The sequence below is a fragment of the Typopeltis vanoorti genome, chromosome 6, assembly GCF_054136105.1.
Source record: "Typopeltis vanoorti isolate ZY-2024b chromosome 6, IOZ_Tvanoo_1.0, whole genome shotgun sequence".
NCBI classification, from domain to species: Eukaryota; Metazoa; Arthropoda; class Arachnida; order Uropygi; family Thelyphonidae; genus Typopeltis; species Typopeltis vanoorti.
Genome location: NC_143554.1, coordinates 5,073,259 through 5,094,141, shown reverse-complemented (window position 1 = coordinate 5,094,141; position 20,883 = coordinate 5,073,259). Strand labels below are relative to the sequence as shown.

General features: G+C 34.7%; 1 protein-coding gene across 3 annotated transcripts in view; it reads left to right on the top strand.

Annotated features, from left to right (window-relative positions):
* LOC150105258 (uncharacterized) overlaps positions 1-20,883 on the top strand; it is a 560,407-nt gene that overhangs the window by 355,696 nt on the left and 183,828 nt on the right. For all 3 annotated transcript variants that reach the window (XM_090394016.1, XM_090394015.1, XM_090394017.1), the window contains exon 19: positions 11,562-12,321. In XM_090394016.1, coding sequence (XP_090250142.1) covers positions 11,562-12,321 — 760 coding nt within the window. The remainder of the gene's footprint in view (positions 1-11,561; positions 12,322-20,883) is intronic.

The following is a 20,883-nucleotide window of genomic DNA, read 5'->3' as shown; positions in this document are numbered from 1 at the left end:
CACATGTTGTGCCACAGAATGTGATGACAACAACTAGCATTGTTCCAATACTTACATATTAGTTAATGCAACAGTCTTTTCTGGGTTTTTTCTAGTATGTACTAGCTTTGATGTTTTTATGACATCTGCTATGTGTGTAATTAATTATTTTTTTTTTTAGTCTTTTTTTTTTATATATATGTCTTGTACTTCTAATGATGCAAGTTCGAAAACTTATGAAACTAGTTGGGTTATACTGCTTATTTTAATAAACCTATTTTTTTTTTATTTAGAAACATGATTTCAATACTGGAAATTAAATGAAGTTTTGCTAAACTACAGTAATGTTTGTGTTCAACTGAAAATTGCACGGGACAGGATAGTCAGTTAATAGCATGTTTACTGGAATGGGTGGTTGAAAGGGATCATTGAGCTGTGTATCAGGTACAATGTCCTGAAAGAGAAAAGTGACAATTGGGTTATACAGTGTGCTGTTTTAGGACCACAGTTTAATTTATATATCAATGTATAGTTCAAAAAGAAAAAACCCTGGATAACTGGATCAATACTAGAACTTATGAATGAAAGACTAAAAAATAAAAGTACACAACAATATAGTACACAACATCTCAGTAAAATTATATAAAATGAATGCAGGATGGCTAAAGATAAGTTGCTAAATGAAAAATGTAAAGAAATAGAGGAATTGCACAAGATACACAATTGTGAAAAAATGCATATGTCAATCTAAGCTCTGACAAATAAAAAGAAAAATTTCAACCTTAATCCTTGTATAAAACATCAAAATGGAAAAATACTACTAGAGACACAGGATATCATAAAAAGATAGAAAGAATATGGAAAAGGACTGTTTGACTCTGATTGCACAGACACACCAGATTTACAAAATATGGATGGTGAACCAATTACATATGAAGAAATAGAATATGCTCTAAGTCAAATGAAAACAGGAAAAACACCAGGTTCTAATCAGATCCCTATCGAATCATTAAAGAAAGTAAATGAAAACACACTTAATGACCTAAAGGTTATTTTTAATAACATCTATGATACAGAATACATCCCTGATGATCTAAGGAAATCCATCTTTGTCACTATTCCCAAAATTCCAAGAACTTTTGAATGTTCAGAATATGGACTAATCAGTTTAACAAGCCATGTTACAAAATTACTACTGAGAATAATCCCAGAAAGAATAAAAGGCACTTTGTCAATAGAAAACAGAAGACACTCAATCAGATTTTCAAAAAGACAAAGGTACAAGGGAATTTTCAGTTTGAAAACATTATGTGAAAGAAGCCTTGATAACCAGAAAAGCATATAAAACGGGTTAAAAGGAAAAGATCTACATATAATTACAAATATATACTGAAATCATATGGCCTCAATAAGATATAAAAATGCATATTCTGACAACTTTGAAATCAAAAAAGGAGTAAGACAAGGATGTGTCTTATCACCCTTACTGTACAATATATATAGTGAGCAAGTTTTTAAAATTATTTCAGAACTGAAGGGTCAAAAGTCAGAAGTAGGAACTTCAACAATTTCAGGTATGGAGATGACAGTCCTTATAGCTTAATCTGAAGATGATCTTCAAAACTTAGTCACAAAAATTTACAACAGAAGCTTAGACATGGGACTAATTAGTAACCTAAAGAAAACAAAGTGCATGATTATATCAAAAGAACCAATAAATAAGAAACTACACATAACTGTTAACAAAAAGAAAATTGCACAGGTTCAGTCTTTTATGTATTTGGGACAAATGTTTATAGACGGGGTGCTTAAGGGTCAAAGCTGTATAACTGAGAGGAGACCTCCACATAGCCTTTAAAGGAATGCGGAAAACCGACCACGGATTCTGACCTAATGTCCAATCATCACCTTCTCGTTTTGCATCCTGTTGGGTATCCACCTGGATACTGAACGAACGAGGATGGGCTGGCAATTGGGATTTAGCCATCCAAATTGTATTCTTATTGGCTTAAACCAATATAGAAAATGATGGTACAACATGACAAAATTTCATGCCGGCTGCGGCATCGCCCAGTTAAACAAAGGTCCCCGTTTTTGCCAGGGAACCAGGGCAAACGGCAAAAAGTCAGCTACTGGAACAAATCTGAAAACACACCCCAACTCAACATTACCTGAGTTAAAGATCAGTGCTATCAACATAAGAAGCCTGAATGGCAAAGAAATGGGGCTAGCTGAGGAATTAGATAAGTAACAGATCGACATAATGGGGGGGGGTGACTGAAACAAAAAAGACAAAAACTGGTGAGATCTTTCTGAGCAGTAAATACAAAATGTTATATTCAGGCAATGACAATCAAGGAAAAGAAGGAGTAGCCATATTATTCAACACAAAATACGAGGCTAATCTTCTTGAATGGCAGGCAGTCTCAAGTAGAGTGATGTGGGCAAATATCAGAATGGGGAATTGGTAAATGAGACTTATTTGTGCCTATGGTCCCACAAAAGGTTCTACTACGGTAGAAGTGGAGGAATTTTTTGATGCTTTAGAGAAAGCAACTGACACAATGAAAAGGGAAAACTTGGTCCTTGTCGGGGATCTAAATAGGAAATGATTATCAGACATACAAAAATATTTTGGGAAAATTTGTAGAAAAGAACAAAGCTAATAATAATGGCAAATACCCGTTGGATTTCTGCTCAAGACATGGACTGGTTATTACTAACACCATGTCCAGCATAAAAATATGCACAAATTCACATGGAGAGAAGAGGCAAGGAATAAGAAAAGTCTCATTGACCATGTCATTGTCGATAGTGATGTTTTTCTCCCTGGTGCAGGACACCAGAGTGTACAGAGGATTTGAAATTTGAAGCGATCACTATTTAGTCTTGAGCAGGATAAAATTGAATTTCATATTGAAAAGAATATGTAAGAAAGTTTTAAAGCGAATAAAAGTTGAGCAGCTCTCAGATGTGAACTGTAGACTAAAATACACAAACATCATTGAAGAAAAAATGAAAGACTTTGAGAACAGGAAGCACACCTTGGAGATTCAGTGACAAGCCCTGAAGAAAACACTGATTGATTCAGCCATATAGACATGTGGTGAGGTGGTTGTCTGCAAGGATAGAAAAATCAGAACTCCATGGTGGACACAGGAAGTTAAAGAAAGAAAGTATATCAAAAGTTCCTGGCAAATAAGACAGCTTGTGCTCTTAGAGAATACAGAGACAAATGTAAGAAAGCTAAAGACTGTGTAAAACTAGCTAAACAAAAGTCATGGGGAGGACTTTGGCAAGAACATAGAAAATAAATATCAAGAAGGTGGGAAGATATTCTGGAGGTTGTTGAAGAAGCTCAGAAATGGAGGAAAAAGTACTATAAAAGGAATTAGAGATGATAAAGGTGACATGAAAACAGGATAAAAAAGATATCCTTGAAGTATGGAGTAATTACTTTGAAAAACTGCTAAATGAAACAAGCAGTGACGACAGTACAGTGGTAAAAAACACTTACCAGGCATGCAGTCAGGAATACATATCCATGTATTCCTGACTGCACTTCCTCACCTGAAAGACAAAAAGCCATCAAAGGCTTGAAATGTGGAAAGGCAGCAGGAGTAGATGATATTCAACCAGAAATGCTGAAGTGTGATGGTATAAAAGTCTTACAGGGGCTGCACTGCATAGTTCAGAAGGCCTGGACAGAGGGACGAATTCCTGATGATTGGAGTAGAGTTGTAATAGTACCCATATATAAAAAGGGAAATAAAACTGAATGTGAGAATTACAGAGGTATTTCCCTACTGAGTATTTCTGGCAAGATCTATGCAAGTATACTTGAGAAACAGTTGAGAAGAATTGTGGAAGAAAAGCTGGGTGAAGAACAAGCTGGATTCAGGCCAAATAGAGGCTGTCAGGATCAGATCTTCACTTTACGACAAATAGTTGAGAAAGCATGGGAATATAACAAAGATCTTTATTTAAGTTTTATTGATGTGGAAAAGGCATATGACAAGGTGCCAAGAGAGAAGCTATTCAATATGCTACAGTTATATGGTGTCAATGGGGCATTATATCAAGCAATACTTAGTCTTTATTTGAGTTGTAAGTCAGCAGTTAGAATTGAAGGAAGTACAGGAAGATGGTTTAATGTTAAATCTGGTGTGAGACAAGGATGTACATTATCCCCTCTGTTATTCATTATCTCTATGGATCACATTATGAAGGAAAGTGGTATTAAACATGATATCAGAATTGGAGATGTTAATATCAGCTCTTTGCTTTATGCAGACGATGTTACTTCTAAATAAATCTGCTACAGGTTTGCAAGATTCCGTGACTAAATTGAATAACTGTTGTAATAGATATGGTGTGAAGGTCAGCAATAAAAAGACAAAGACGATGAAAATAGGTAGAATCATTGAAAATGTCAATTGTGTTGGGAATGGAGAACATGTGGAACAAGTAAAACATTTCAGCTTCTTAGGCACAATTTTTAGTGAAGATGGTAAATTAAATATGGAAATAGACAACAGAATCAATAAAGCCGGTAAGGTTAGAAGTCAATTGAATAAATTCATATGGAATAAGAGAGAAATTAGTCGGAACACTAAATTAGCTGTATATTATACATGACAGTGTTCAAACCAATTTTAACTTATGGATCAGAGAGCTGGGTCAGAAGTAAAACACTTAACCAAAGACTAAAGACCGCAGATATGAGAGTCCTGAGAAAGATTAGAGGCGTAAACAGACGGCATCAATGGTAATATCATATTAAAAATGAGGATACTAGGAAAGAACTGGACATTGTCTGCATCCAAGAATGCATTAGCAGAGCTAATCTCAGGTGGTATGGTCACTTAAACAGAATGGGCGAGGAAAGATTAGCAAAGCTATGTTCTCTGCCAGGTTGTCAGGAAAATGACCTAGAGGAAGACCAAGATATAGGTGAATTGATATGGTACAAAGTGCCTTAGATGATGGAATTGTAGAAAGAAAGTTGGTAATGATGTAAATTTTTCATGTAGTACTATCATATCCTGTACACCCCTTGAGGGTACATGTCAGGACTTTGATGATGATGTTTATAGACAGAGGAAATTCCATTAAAGAAATAAAAAGAAGAATAGAGATAACAAGAAAAGCCTTTATTGATATGAAAACTGTTCTAACATCCAGAGACATTAATATAGATAAAAGAAAAAGATGAATAAAATGTTATGTCTGGAAACTTGGACTCTAAATAAAGAAGCAGAGAAAAAATTAGAAGCTTTCGAAATGTGGACCATTAGAAGAATGTTGAACATGCCATGGACAGAGAAAATGAAAAACGAAGATGTTTTAAAGAAACCAAAAATGAAAAGAACATTTTAAAGAACGAAAACTTAAATATTTTGGACATCTAACTAGACAAGAAGGCATTCAGAAATTAATATTAGAAGGGAGACTGAGTGGAAAAAGAGGGAGAGGTAGGCTCAGGAAAATGTCGTTTGAAGATTAAGGACTGGACTGGCTTGAACTACCATATATGTTCCAGAGCAACATAAGAAAGAAAAAAGTTCTATGACATGGTTGCCTATCTCCTTCTAGGGGATGACACTTGAAGAAGTATAGTTCATCAGATTGTTTGCCAATGCTGATCAATTAGAAAGAGCAATATCAGGAAGCTCTGACATGACATTGTTAATATTTGAATGAATTACTGTTTTGGACTAAAGAATGTGGATACCACTTCACTGTTGCTAAGGGTTAAGTCATGCATTTTGTACAGAGAATATGGGATGAGGTTTAATGTAATTTAGGAGCTTTCTCCAGGAAGTGGAAGAAGCAAGTGATCTTGGGAGAGTCTTGTTGGATCAAGAGCTGAAGTTTACCAAAAAATTGCTGTTATTATGTGAAGGACCTTTTCAAATAGAAATAGGGATTGTTTCACTGTATAAGGCATAATTTGATCAAATTTGGATTTATGTGCACAAATGTGGTCACGTGGATATCTGCACATAGTGTATAGGCAAGTATTTTTTTTATGTCATTGCCACTCATGAAAAGTTACAGGCCTATTGTACATTAGTACTGTGAGCAGGTTAAGGATTTTTTTTTTGTCAGTTTTATTAATTTTTTCGTTTATTTTTATTTTTTTTACATAGTCTGGAAATCCTACTCAAAGGACCAACATGAAACTTTTTCACGCCACTTCAGGCCTATTATAAATGGGGAGATGGTCTCACATTAAGTGATGAAATTCATCTTCCACTTAAAGACAATCACAAACATCCATGCCCCTATACAGGATTCAAATCTTTGACCTTTTGGTTGGAGAGCAGATATGCCAACCACTCAGCCAACCTGGCTGGCATTAAGCGAATAGCGCCTTCAGAGGAGCAATACATATAAGTTAGTATGAGGTGCCTATTAGATTCATGCAGGGGATTATTGAAAAGGGTAATAGGTGGTCAGAAAATAAGAGGTCATTGTTAAGAAATATAAGGAATGTGTTCATTTCAGACAAATTATGGAGACTACAACTGTGTTAGAAATAATTACTTTAATTTCTTATTGTTTTGACCTTTATATTAAGGTCATCATCTGGACCCTTGACTATTCACAATGCACTGTGAACATTCTTCCCTTGCAGATCTTTATGCCATAGACCTTGCTCCCAAGTGTATCATAATCACCTGCCTTGTAGTTCCACATATACTCCTTAACTGGGATTTCCACATTTTTTGCTCCCTCCCAAGTCAAGACCTAATAATCACTTTCCACAATCAGAGATAATGTAGCCAAATTATTTATGGACAAGTCTTCTGATCCTGTAATAAGATCCAACATTCTTATACCCTGAGTTCCCTCCATCACATTTTCTGTTTCAAGTAATTATCTTTCAGTAAGTATATAAAGTCTGTTTTCTTCCTGTCATGTGATCTTTCCTCCTTCCAATCTATGTCTTCGAAGTTGAAGTCCCTCATAATAATTACTCATCATGCAATCTTTGTACTAATCTACTGATGCATGTCTTCCACATCATCTCTGGAACCTCCTGGCCCACAGTAACCAGTTTTATATCTTGTTCTGTTGGCCCCAATCTCACACCAGATCGATTCAAAAGAACTGCCCTCTGCACAACTGACTCCTACTCTTGTTGGCTGGAATTCATCTGCTATAATCAGCATTTTCCACTCCCCTGTCCTGTCTGCTCTGTCCTTCCTGAAAATACTGAATCCATCACATTCTTTCCTTGTAACTACATCATCTGCTGTTAGCCAATGTCTATACTATTTAGTGAAGTTGTACTAACAAATGCCAGACACTCCTCCCTCTTATTCATGATGCTTCTAGCATTAATATATACAAACTATAGCAGCCTCTCAGATCCTCAACCACCTTTACGTCCTGAATTAATTACCCCACTCGATATTGTTACCTGAGAGAGAGAGAGACTAGATACCCCTTTTTTTTTTTTTTTGTTCATTCACACATTCATTCACTTCATGAACGCGCACACACACACACTCTTTTGCATCTGTCCTAATTCCTTAGTTTTGTGTTTCCACACCCTCAGTGAACAAAGCTCTCTCTAGACACCTAACTCTGAATTCCTTTAAGTGCAGTCCATCAGCATTGTACAAATCTTTACGTTCAACTCAGGCTATAGTTCCACAAACTATACATCACAACCTTTTGCACAATCTGCATATTGATCCATTAGATATCATCGCCTAATCTTCTTTTTCTGCATTCTAACAGCATTACTAATATTAATTTTCACACCAGGGAAACAAGGTTTTGTAGTGCTTTTGGTAAAATACTCTCCATATCATGGAATCATGATAAGGAGAGTATTAAACATAAAAAAATTATCTGCTTCTGTTTCTATCAGTTATTCTTATAATTTTATTTCTTTCTTTGGATCTCTTCCTTCTTTTTTTCTGTTCTCATTTTGACTAATCTCTTGCTGTTTCTGCAGCCTTTCAGTTTTGTGTTTTGTCCTGTGAAGGACTACATGCAACTGAGATATTTCTTTATTCAGGTCTTCTATTTTCTTCTGTCACCACAACTTTCACGTGCACTATCTTACCCCTACTTTCAATCACCTCATTTTTACTCTTTCATATTTCTTTCACCATCGTTTAAACCCAGAACTCTATTCACTCAAATTCTTTGGGTTTCACAGCTTTCAGTTAAGTTGAATATTAAGTTGATTATGGGAGTTTCTCCAAACCTTTCCATGGATTGGTTCCCAGGAATCAAGATCACTAATTCATGAGCCCTGTATTATAAAGGTGCTATTTAATGGCCCATCTTTTCTAGAGAATTGAGCAATAGGACAATAGTTTGGTTAATGAGTTTTTCTTCTCATTTTTGGAGTGGGTTGATTATAGGCTTGCTTCCATGCTGTAAGGTAGATGTCAGCTGAGTATGACCGACTGAAGAAAATATAAGACGGACTTTATTTTTGTTACACAAATATTGAGTAACAGTGATTTAAGCAAAATAACTGTTATTCAGAATTCTTCTGATGTCTTCCTGTCAAAGACAAATTATACATTGCATAATTTGTCTGGTGATTCATGATATATGTTAGAGATTAAGAGGCGATTTGCCTGTGTCATCTACACAGAAGTTGGAGAAGAATGATGAAAGTCACCTCAATTTTGATTGTACCATCATAATATCACAGAAGTTAATGCTTTGGGTGATATTATGGGTAGTACTATCTGAATGTGAGAAATGTGGAAGATGTGCTTAGTAATGTCTTGTCTGCTGTTACAAATAGAGGTGTTTCCTACTTTTGGCACTTTCAAAGTTGGATTTCTATTTGTTGATGTTAACTAGGAGCAAAAGTGTAATCTCATAGACTACATTGGGATACTTGGTGGAGAATCAAGTCTTGGGTATGCAGATCCAGACCTTCATTCCAGCAATAATCCTTCCAGTTATTTTGTAGCGTAGGTGTGTATTGGATTAAGGAGAGCAAAACCATTAGAAATAAGAAATCAGTCGATTTGACACTAGAAGGCTGTGAAAGCATAAAAGAGGAAACTTGGATAAGGTTATGATGTGAGTTACAGGTGAATAACTGACATCTGCACTATATTTGGAAGGAACAGTTGGTTTTAAGAAAAGTCTGGGACTTGGAAGTTTTTTTGATACTATGACAGGTAATGAACAGTTTGTGTTAGTTTGTTGCTGACTGCAAATACCCTTTACGTACAGGCTTGCTTAATGGAATTGTAGAAAGGAAGTCAGTTTATATTGTGAACATTGGAGTCCCCCAAGCAAGATAACTTCACTTTCTTGTTATTTGGGCTGTGCAGAACATTAAGGTTCTGAGATAATCTAAGAGGCCAGATTGGTTATCAGACTTTATTTATTGTTATTAAGAGGTTGTCTTAATAACAATAAATAAAGCAAATAAAAGGAACAATGTATGGCAAAAAAATTTTGAGCCAGAGTAGACATACGTTTGAGGCTGCCATTTGAGATTATGTGAGAAATAATAGGTCTTTTTTGTATAGGGTTGCTAATTACTAGTACACATTCTTTATATACATATTAAGACAACCTCTGTTAGGGAATTAAATACTTTTTGTTGTTGTTGTTGAATCTTTGTAGAGGATTTTTTCTGATTCTGTGTTGTCATATTTATTTATAATGATGTTCATTGTTGGTCATGGAAAAGATTAGAGTTGGTGAGCATGCAACATGTCTCACACACAGAGTATCCTCTCTGTTGCTTCAAGTCTCCCCCAAAACACAGCACTATACGTCAATGAGTGGAAAGGCTAATGTGTTGGTAGTAGATGTTCGTTTATTTTAATGGTATTAATTACAACACAGAATGATAAGAAAATAATTAATATTTATTAAATTATTACCTGATATTTCGCTGATATTATATCCAGCTTCTTCAGATCACAAGAACAGTTTGTCACAGTACAGGAAACAATAATTTGGTATAATGGTGGGACTAGTTTAAAAAAAATTGTAACAAACTCTCTATGTTGGAAAAAGAGAGAAAACAAGTATCAATTAGGTCATTTTAAGATCTTTGGTTTTATCCAGATTTTTGGTAAATTTATACAGCCATACTTGTTAAGGTTTTGAGTACGTGTTTTAAAGCTTCTGTTGATTCCAAAAACAATCTCTCTAACTCATAATGACTTCTTTGTAGCATTTTTTCTTCCATTTGATCCTGTGTGAAGGAATATCCAAGGCATGGTCTGCTAGACCTGACTTCCCATAATGATAGTACTGAATGTATTTTTTATGTTCACCAAGGTGGATGTCAACAAATCTTCTTGTCTGTCCATAGTAAGCCAGGCCACAAGGACAGAGCACTTCATAAACTCCTGGATATGATAAAGAAGAGAGTTGGTCCTTTTGTAAATGAATGGGAGTTGCCAATTTGACTTATGGTTTAAATGTGGTGCATAGCTGATATTTATTAAGCACTTCAGATATCTTTCAGATGTGCCTTGAATGTATGGGATGGTAACAGTTTTGCTATAGTGTTGTGTGATAGGCAATTGAGAGGATTAATGGGGAGCATTTAATATTTTTTCTCTCTTATAGGGATTATCACCATTGGCTGAGAAAGTGTGATGCAAGTGAGTGAGTTCAGTGGTAAGAGCATTGTCATTGGAACAAATAGCTCTAGCTCTGTGAATTAGTGTTATTAGGATGATGTCTGAATGTTTGTGCAAATATATCCCTATATTGCAAGTTTTCTATAAACAGAAAAAGGTAATGAACCGTTAAGAATACACTAATACATACATACATACACTAATACTAGATACACTAATCGCACAGCTTCTGATGGTTCATTATCCTGGTTCAATGGTAGAAGTCATATTTTTGAAGTAGTGAAATAGTGTATCACCTATGTTATTAAATATTATGGAGGAAGGATAGATATAGCAAGTTTTTGGGCTGAATTAAGAGGCAGTTTATAGTGAATGAAAAACATGAAGTTATCTGCTTCTGTATACAAGTTGCTTATTCGTGAAGTTACTTCATATATAGATTAATATAACTTGCCAGATAAAATTTATTTTCTAACCCAGGGGAGAAAAAAAAAAAAACAGCTACAATAATTTCTTATCCAGAATATTTTAATAATATGGAGATACACCAGTTTTCTGCTGTGTATAGAATTATAACTTCTACCATTGATATTTAGCTCTCAGTATTTCCACAAGTCTAGTCCCAGTGATGAGATCTCAGTAAAGGTTGAAATTGGTCAGTGGTCACCACTTCCTCTAAGAAATGTATATTGCCATAATGCATGGCAGTATGCTTATCTGAAAGGGAGCATGCTGTGCATTATAGAATATTGGACAACTGGGTGAGGTCATCTGCTTCCATTTAAAAAAAAAAAAAAGAAAGGTATATTATTATTATAAACTGCCTCTTGAGATTATTTCTCATGCAAAGTTTTGTTTGCTCATGCTTAGTTAAATGATAAAAGCAAGTCATACTTGTCAAGTATGACTTCCTTTTGAAATGAATGATTTAATAAGCACTATAAAGGATCTAGTTTTTTATTTTATACCCTGTGTTTTTCATTGTAGGAAAAATTGAATGCTGAAATTGAGCTGCGTAGTAATCAACTAGATGAGAGTCTTTTAGTTGGAGAGGCAAATCAGTCTTCATTACAGAGAGAGATTGTTAGATTAAAAAAAGAACTAGAACAGGCATTGTGTTGTGTAAGAACTCTAGAAGAAGATAAGCAAAGCAACCAAGAAAAACAGTGTTCACAATTGCAAGAGCTTCTCACAGAAAATAATGAACTAACTGAAAGGTTAGCATCATTTGAAAATTCCTGGAAATTCAAGGAAACGGAGTACTTGACTCAGATTAATTTATTACAGTTAAAAATTGATAAATTAAATAGTGAAACACTTAAAATATTAAAAAATGACAATGATGAATTAAATGAAAGTATTTTATCTTTGAAAAGAGAAAATGAACAGATAAAAAGCACATTAAGTGAAGAACTTAATTTTGTAAAGTTGGAAAATGAAAATTTATTACATGTTATTAAACAATATGAAGTACAACAATCATCTTTAACAAAAAGTAATTCACATTGTGGAGATTTAAATTCAGAATTTATAAACATGGGAAATAAGTATGAAGGTTTGCCTCAATTGGTGAATGAAGAAACTGTTATTAAAAACTCTGATAATAGTGATTCAACAGAGTTGCAAAAAACTGACAAGAATTACATGAATTTAAAAATGGACCTAAACCAAGAAGTAAAACTCCTGCTTCATAATTATAGTCATTTTACTGAAAAAGATGCAGAACATATTACAGAGCTTATTACAGGTAAGTGATATTATAGGAAAAGAATGTGTGTGCGTGCGTGTGTTTATTTTCGTACTGTATAAACCCATAATGAGAGTAAACAACAGAAAATATCTTTATAAGGAATGCTCATATAACTGTTGAAACAACTAAAAGTTAAAAATTGTTCCAAAAGTAAGTTTATTTCATGTTAATATTAAACAGATTATGTTTATATATGTATTTATTGTGTTTATCCTATGACAAATGATTTATAAAAGAAAGACATTGAATAAATTTTTGAGAAGAAAGGATTCAATAAAGTTTAGTAACAGAATCTGTGCTTAATATTTCGCTTCCTCCAGGGTTGGTCTCAAGTGTGATTATTTGGGCATGATTTGGGGACCAATAGAGCATGATATTTAATTTAAAATTGTCAGCTATCATTATTGAAATTGTGCCATACAACTATGAATTGCTGCTTTTGCTTGTTAAAAACTTACATGGTTGATTGGCATGTAAATTTTCATTTTCAATGTATTGGTATTCTGTCTTACTAGAAACAAAATTAAGTATATTTATTCAATTTTGGAAAATGATTAACAGCACTCATAATGAAATATTGCGCTCATTACAACTTAAAAATCTCCCTATATATTAATGCTACATTGCCTTGCACACCAAAGTATACATCATAATGATTGATGCTTCTCATTATAGATCGTGTTTCTTATGTAACTCACTGTGTGTGCGTGTTCATGTGACACGTGCACCTTTTATTTACACATAGGCAATGTACATTATTGTTAAATATTTAAAAAAAAAAATTTAAAATATAAATATTATAATTTATTTCTGTTAACAAATCTAAAGTATTTTTAGCATATTGGTGGAATCTGGTTCATCATCATCAGCCGCTGCTGGATGAAGATCTTTCCAGGATAACTCCAAGATTGTCTATCAGTAGCTTTTCTTCCTCATATCACTCCTGCAAATCTGATGATTTCATTAATCCAGCATGATTTTGGTCAGCGTTGTGACAAATGTGCCCAGTCCATTTCCACTTCAAGTCTTTTAATATTTCTGTGATTTCAGAAACTTTGGTTTGGTTTCTTATCCAATTTTATGATACCAAGCATACATCCTTTCATACTAAATTATCATCTTATTTTTTGTGGATTTTAGACAAAGTGGTCTTTTCTAGACTCATGCCATTGCTTTTTTGATCTTCCAGTTCTTTTTCCACTTATCTTATATCTGTACAGTAATTTTAGTAGTCTGCTATTGTCCATTTGATTTAGATGTTCCTTTTATATTTATATTATGTAATAATTGATTTGTTTTATATTCAGAGTACTAAATTGTGTTTTTCATTTTTAACTTTCCAAACATTTAACGTTTTACATGCCTTGTTTTACATTCAAAATTCAACATAGGGAAAATGCACTGGTTGAAAAACTTTCCTTTTACGATAGTGGTAATTGGCTTTTGAATATTGACTGCAGTTTTCCAAATGATTTCCAGCCAAGCATTATTCATCTTTTGATTTCATTCATGGTATTTTAATCCACTGATATCCATTGTACTAAGTGATTTGCTTGTTCAATTTTGTCATAATTGATTTGTATTATTTCTGGTTGCACACAGATGGAACATAACCTGAGTCTTCTTATAATAATTTAATAGCTTATCATTAAGCCTGAAGCTTAATGATAAGCCATTTTGCAAGCAGTTTGAATTTCACAGATGTCTATGAATGTCGAACTGCTTCTAAAACAACCAGGCTTGAAGTAAAGTTAACTATGTCTTCTAAGAAGTGTAAGTGGCTTAATTGTTCCTGTTTATCTTTAGAGTTTTCTCTTCCCAGTAAAGAAGCTTAAACACCTCTTCCTTTAAACATGATGTGAATAGTCTTGGGTGTATATTGGGTCACCTTGGCTTATGCTTGTGTGTTAATGTGTTTCCATTAAAATTAATTATTGTTGCATTCCCATTTTCGGATTTGATGGTATTTACTTTGGCTCGGTCAGTTGATGATTTCATGATGTTTTAAGTATTGCAAAAGGTTTTACTGAAACAAAGACTCTTTTGTAATCAATAAAACTAGGTTTATGAGTGGCATTCATTGCATCAAATAATAAAGTGGTACAACAGCAATCTGTTTTTAATTATAATCAGTGCTTATTTATTATTTTTGTTATCATCATTACCATCATCATCCTAAGACACCTTGGAGTCAAGGACTTATCTAGGAGACCCTTTTATTACACACACACAGCTCATCATACCATGCCTTAAACACACCAAATTCAGTGTAGACACCACCTTTTCAGGCAAGGCATTCCAATCATTCACAACTCTGCAGCCGGCCTGGTTGGCCGAGTGGTTAGCGTATCTGCTCTCCAGCCAAAAGGCTGCAGGTTCGAATCCTGCCGTGGGCATGGATGTCTGTGATTGTCCTACTAATGGTGTACCATATGCACTGCTGTAACTTGTGTCCTGGTGCAGTATGACCTTTGATGTCTTTGTGCCATAAAAATCAATAACAAATAAACAACTCTGCATGCAAAAAACCTGCATCTCACTCTCCTTATACAGTTTTCAGGGATGACCTCTGGTTCTCCCCTGATCTTTCATCATTTTCTGTAAAACCTCTTCAACATTGATCTTATAATAACCTCTTATTAACATTGTAGGTCTCTATCATATCACTCCTCTTCCTCTTATCGACTACTCTGTATATTGCATCTTCTCAACCTTTTCTCATATTTGACATTCCAGAGATCAGAAGCTACCTTAGTCAGTTGCCTCTAAATCCTTTGGAAAACCAGGTGACTAAATCTGTGCACAGTAGTCCACTTGCAGCCTAATCAGTGGAACAATGGAACAAGAATTTCCTTACTTCTACAAGTCAGTGTCCTCTGCATCATTCCCAGAATTTGTTGTTGTCCTTACAGTTTTGGCAATGTGTCCCCTAAATTTCAGATTCTTATTCACTCTCACCCCAAGATCTCTTATTTTCTCCACCTCCAACAATATATCCACAGCAATCATAAATTCTACATCATCTTTATTTCCCAAATTTTAAAACCTTACATTTTGCAACATTGAACAGGCATCCCCATTCACTTAATCTATTCAAGCCTTCTGGTAAAACCACATCTTCTCTACTCTTCATAGTTTGTCTGCAAACAACTGAATATCCCCATCCATATTTTGCCAATATCATTAACATACAGGTTAAACAGCAATGGCTATAAAACAGACTGCTGAGTCACTCCACTAGTTACTTTCCTCTTTCAGGATATTGCTCCTCCCCCATACACAGCTTGCTGATACCTGTTAGATAGCCAGTCTCCAATTCAATGCACTAATCTAATATCCAACCCCCACTTATCATGAAGTAATCTATCAAAGCCTCTGCAAAATCTAAGTATACTACTGTGTATCCCTCACCTCTGTCCAATGAAGACATCACCTTATGGTAATAAGTAAGGAGATTACTAAAACATGACCTCCCTTTAACATATCCATGCTGTCCATCAAAGATAATGCCATTGTTGTCAACCCAATTCTCAATCCTAGTTCACACCAGCTTATCTAACATTTTAACCACAGCATCTCTGACCCACAGATAGGCCTATAATTTGATGCTTGAGTTCTATCACCTCCCTTATGAAGTGACACAATCTTGCCCTCCTTCCACTCCTTTGGAACTCGACCCAGTGCAAGACTCATATTAAAAAAATTGTATAAGGCCGATGCCAACTCCCTGGCACATTCCTTCAAAATATGTGGTGATATATCAAGTCCCACAGCCTTATTAACATGAAATTTGCTCAATTCCTCATATACCTCTTGCTCAATTACAGTCAGTCTCTCCTTGTCATCAACTGTTCTCATACTCTCCAAGAAATCATTCACAAGAATGAATGATCTTTATGAACTGCTTATTAAGTATCTCCATCACATCTTCTGCAACAACTGTCTTTATACCATTTTCTCCAATCAGTGTCATTTTTTTTTTGGCTTGCTGCATATCGAAAGAACGCCCTAGGATTCTTTTTGGGTTCATTAGCTAACTGCTGCTCATACCTCACTTTTGCTACCCTTACCAACCAAGTCACCCTCCTTGTCTGGTCTTTGTAATCCTCATGGAATTGGTTATCAAACTTCACTTATGCTGCCTCTATAATGCCCTTTTTCTCTGTATCACATGCTTAATCTCTTCATTAATCCATTTCACACCTACCTTATTTAAATTTCTGACCCTTAGAATATATTTAGACATTGCTTCTACTAGATAATTCTTGAATATCCCCAAGCTGCATTGATCTTTTTCCAACTAACTCCTTCTTTCATGCTACACCTGTTTCCTGAGCTCTTCATAGCCTTGTAGTTCCACATATACTCTTTTCTCACAGAGGTCCTCACACTGCTGGCAACCACCCAGGTAATCACTTCATGGTCACTCTCACCAGCTGGAGAGTGATTTGACACCTCGTTTATAATTCTTTCCTCATTTGCCATCTGTTACATACTAGTTGTCCCTCAAAAAAACTCAAGAAACTCATTTTCTTTATTTCCAGTTGCTATCTCCTCATCCCAGTCTATAATTAAAAAGAAATGGCTACACAATGATTTTGCAGCCATAATGATCACCCTTTTCTTATTTGCTTGGCTAATTCGATTGTACATTTCATTGTCACTGCCATCCACATTACCAGGTCCATAACAACATCCAACTAAGTATTTCATTCTTTTCACCTCTATATTGCATCATATTCCCTCAAAACCACTGGTATTACTATTTCCCTCTTGCATCTGTACTTTGCAAGGACTTAACTCTTTCTCTATCATTAATAGCACTTCTCCTTCCTTTTTACTCTATCTTCACAAAACACATCATACCCTTCCATCTCTATTCCTGTCAGGATGTCATCCTCATCCAACCATATCTCACGTATTCCAACAATTCTTAGATGAATAGACTCAATTAATGCAATCATTTCATTTGCCTTGTTTCTTACACTTCTAGCATTTGTATCAAACATAGCAGTTCATTCCTGGATATATAGTCTGTTCCACTGATACCACTTATTTTAAGTGGTATCAGTATCTCCATGCTTAACTCGAGCCATTTTTTTTTTCTCCTTATTAATCTTAGAACCTTCTTCAAATCCAACTGTTTTCCCATGATCCCAGGTCATCTCCTTCCCTTTTTTATCTACACACGCATGCACATCCTCTTGGAGCATCAACCTTTCTCACTCTCTGTTCCCCTGTCCACCCTGAGCATTCCCATTTCTCTGTCTGTCTTGCATGCCTTTTTTTTTTCGCATTCTCTGTACTCATGCTACTGACTCTTTCATTCATAACCACCTCTTCATTCCCTCCTATCTTACTCTCCCATTTTTCCACATTGCATCCCACTTGATCAGATTCATTCTCTGCACTCTCTTCTCTACTTTCCAACAGCAGCAGTCTCTCCAAGTGACTCACATCAAAACCATTCAAATGCAGTCCATCACTTTTATACAGTTCACTTCGTCCTTCAAACTTGTTCCAAACATTAACAAACTGCACTTTTTTCTCCTCACACATTTCTACTAACATATTATTCATAATCCTTGCTCTCCATCTCATCTCACCACTGTCATACCTGGACAACATGCTTACTACCTTTCCTATAACCCTATTTCTTTTATCTGTCTCGGCAATCTCCTGATATCTAATCTGATGTGTTTGTTGTTCCCAGTCAAGTAATTTGTCCCTATTACAACTACCACTTTTGCTCACTTCTCATATCTAATGCCTCAGTCACTCTACTCGTTCTACTTCCAGGAAAACAAACCTTGTGCATCCTCTCATCCAGCACACTTTTAATAATGGAATCACCATACAGTGCCACTTGCGGGTCTTTCGTTACCTCTTTTATAACAATATTATTCGTTTTCATCATTTTTACTCTTTCATACATATCTCAGATTCTCTTAATTTCATTTCGCATCCATTTCATCTCTTGTCTCATCTTAACCAACTCAACTTTCAAATCTTTCATTCATAACATTTTCACTCTCGTTCACTGTTAATTTTGTTGCCAGCCATACATGCTTGTTCCCAGTCAATGCCACTCACCCTTACCTTTAACTGCACTTTGTTTTTTAACTTCTACTACATTTGTATCACTCTCATCTTTCTTACCATCATTTGTTAAGTTTCTCAGAAACTTAACAATCGATGTATCACTGCCAACACTTTCAGTTATCAACCAATTAACACTCATCAAGCCTTCATTCAGCTCGCACTTCATACTCGCCCTCCTTCCATCCACCTTAAATGTCCACAATTTATCTGTATGATCAAACAAATACATATAGCACACCTCACATTTCATGAAATGACTGAAATCAAAATTAGATTCCTGCATGGACAAAGCTGTCACCATCTTTCCTTTGTGTTACTATACTAAGCTCTAATTTTAACAAATCTCTAAACAAATTTAAATGAAAAAGCCCACGCACTAATAACACTGCAAGCTCACAACTTTTATAGCAACTCTTACTCATAAATGCACACTTATTTACAGTTACTTATTCCAAGGAATTTATCTGAATTGGGAGCCTTCCTTGCACACTGCTGCTTCTCTCACGACACTCTTATACTTATATGATGCTGCATCCACTCATAGAGTGGTTTTAACAACATGACACTGCCATGAATCATCTGATGCACAGGTTTTTTAAGTCAGTTTATTTATTATCATTTCTAACTGTATCTATGGTTTGTTGTAAATTCTGAACTATTTATAACTATTATTTTATTGTTGGTAATAATGGCAGATAAAAATCAAATTAAAGGTACTTTGCCTTTGGTGAAAAGAATGAAGTCTTGTAAATCTATTACTTTAAATACTAAGATTAAAATTATTAAATTTAGTGACATTTTAGTGATGCATATTTTAGACTGATATGCTGCCTGCTAATAATATTTGAAATATGGATTGGAAATTGCAGATGATGATGAATGGGTATGATATTACTCATAGGTAAAATAGTAAGATGTAGCTTCTTTGAGTGTTAAAATTTAAATCAATATGAATAAAGAAGTGAAAAGTTTAAAAATAATAGGATACTATTAAAAGATGAGAATAAATCCAGGGATGATGTAATATGATTAGTAAGTATACTATAAAATTTGTAAAATTTAAAAATGAAAAATATTAAAAGATTAAAAAAACTAGGGCATAAAAACTGTAAAGGATAAGAAATGATCTAAAGGCCTCACCTATTCCATTTACAGGAATAAAAGGTGTTAACTGATTATTAATATTTTATTTATTTTTCTGAAACTAAGGTTTCATATCACTCCTATGTCAAATAATATTGCTGGCCTGATTGGCCGAGTGGTTAGTGTATCCGCTCTCCAGCCAAAAGGCTGCAGGTTCGAATCCTGCCGTGGGCATGGATGTTTGTGATTGTCTGTGAAAATACTAGTGGTGGTAGATGGCGTTGGTGTAGATGATGAAAGTAACTGTAGTTGGTGGATTGAGTGGTGGAGACAGAGAGTTGTGGATTAAGTGCCCTCCCTCGATGAGTCATTGGACTCCCTGGAGGTGTTATGTAATAATAATAATAATAATATGGGGAAAAAAATCTTAGTAGATAATGGAGATACACCATATTTCCAACCAGAGGCTAAGTTAAAAGACTAATATAAAATTTTAATTAATACTGAAGAGTAATTTAAAAGACATACCTGATGGATACATATTTGGAAGGCAAGGACAAAAAATATTTGCAGCCAAACTTGATTGAGCCGAGAACATGCAATAAGAGTGATGCTGATAATGATGCATAAATTAGACCACTAAAGAACAAAAATTAGGAATCAAATGGTCTATACATTTTGAAAAGGAACATTTTGAAAAACTAAAAATTAAAGACCTAAAAGGAGAAAAACTAGTTCATAAAAACCAGCAACATGGTGGTAGTGCTGGCCATTTCATGAGAATTGTCATTAGATGATAAACAGCACAAAACTGAATAATGAGCTGCTGCATGGTTTAAGATTATGTATTAAGAGGAGTTCTATTTGTTCAAGAGTAATGAAGATCATGGGTGGTTCGAGATTAATGGGGAGTAATTAATTTTATTTAATTGCCAAAAGGGCAAGATTAGATGGGACCTTTTTGTATTGATAGCATTGTGATTGTTCTAAATCTTTAGTGATTACAACCAGTGTAATTTGGTTTTGTTGATGGTAACTTCAACAATTTCAGATATGTGTTTAAATTGTACTGTGTGCATTGATATTTCATTGATGGGATTTTTGTTGTTATTGGTGTTTTTATTCATTTCTTCTTAGTGGTGGAATGTGAGTATTCTGATATGGATATTTTTAATTAATTTTTTTTTCTTCTATGGAGAACCCATTCACAAGACGTTAGTCAACCTATCGTACACTAGTATCATGGATGGGCAATAAGGAGCTTGTTCATATTGGATAAATTTTGAAAAGGAAAATTGTTGAAAACAAAAAAAAATTAAAGACCAAAAAGGACAGAAAAATAGTTTTTTTTTTTTTTTAATTTGAAAGCTGTGG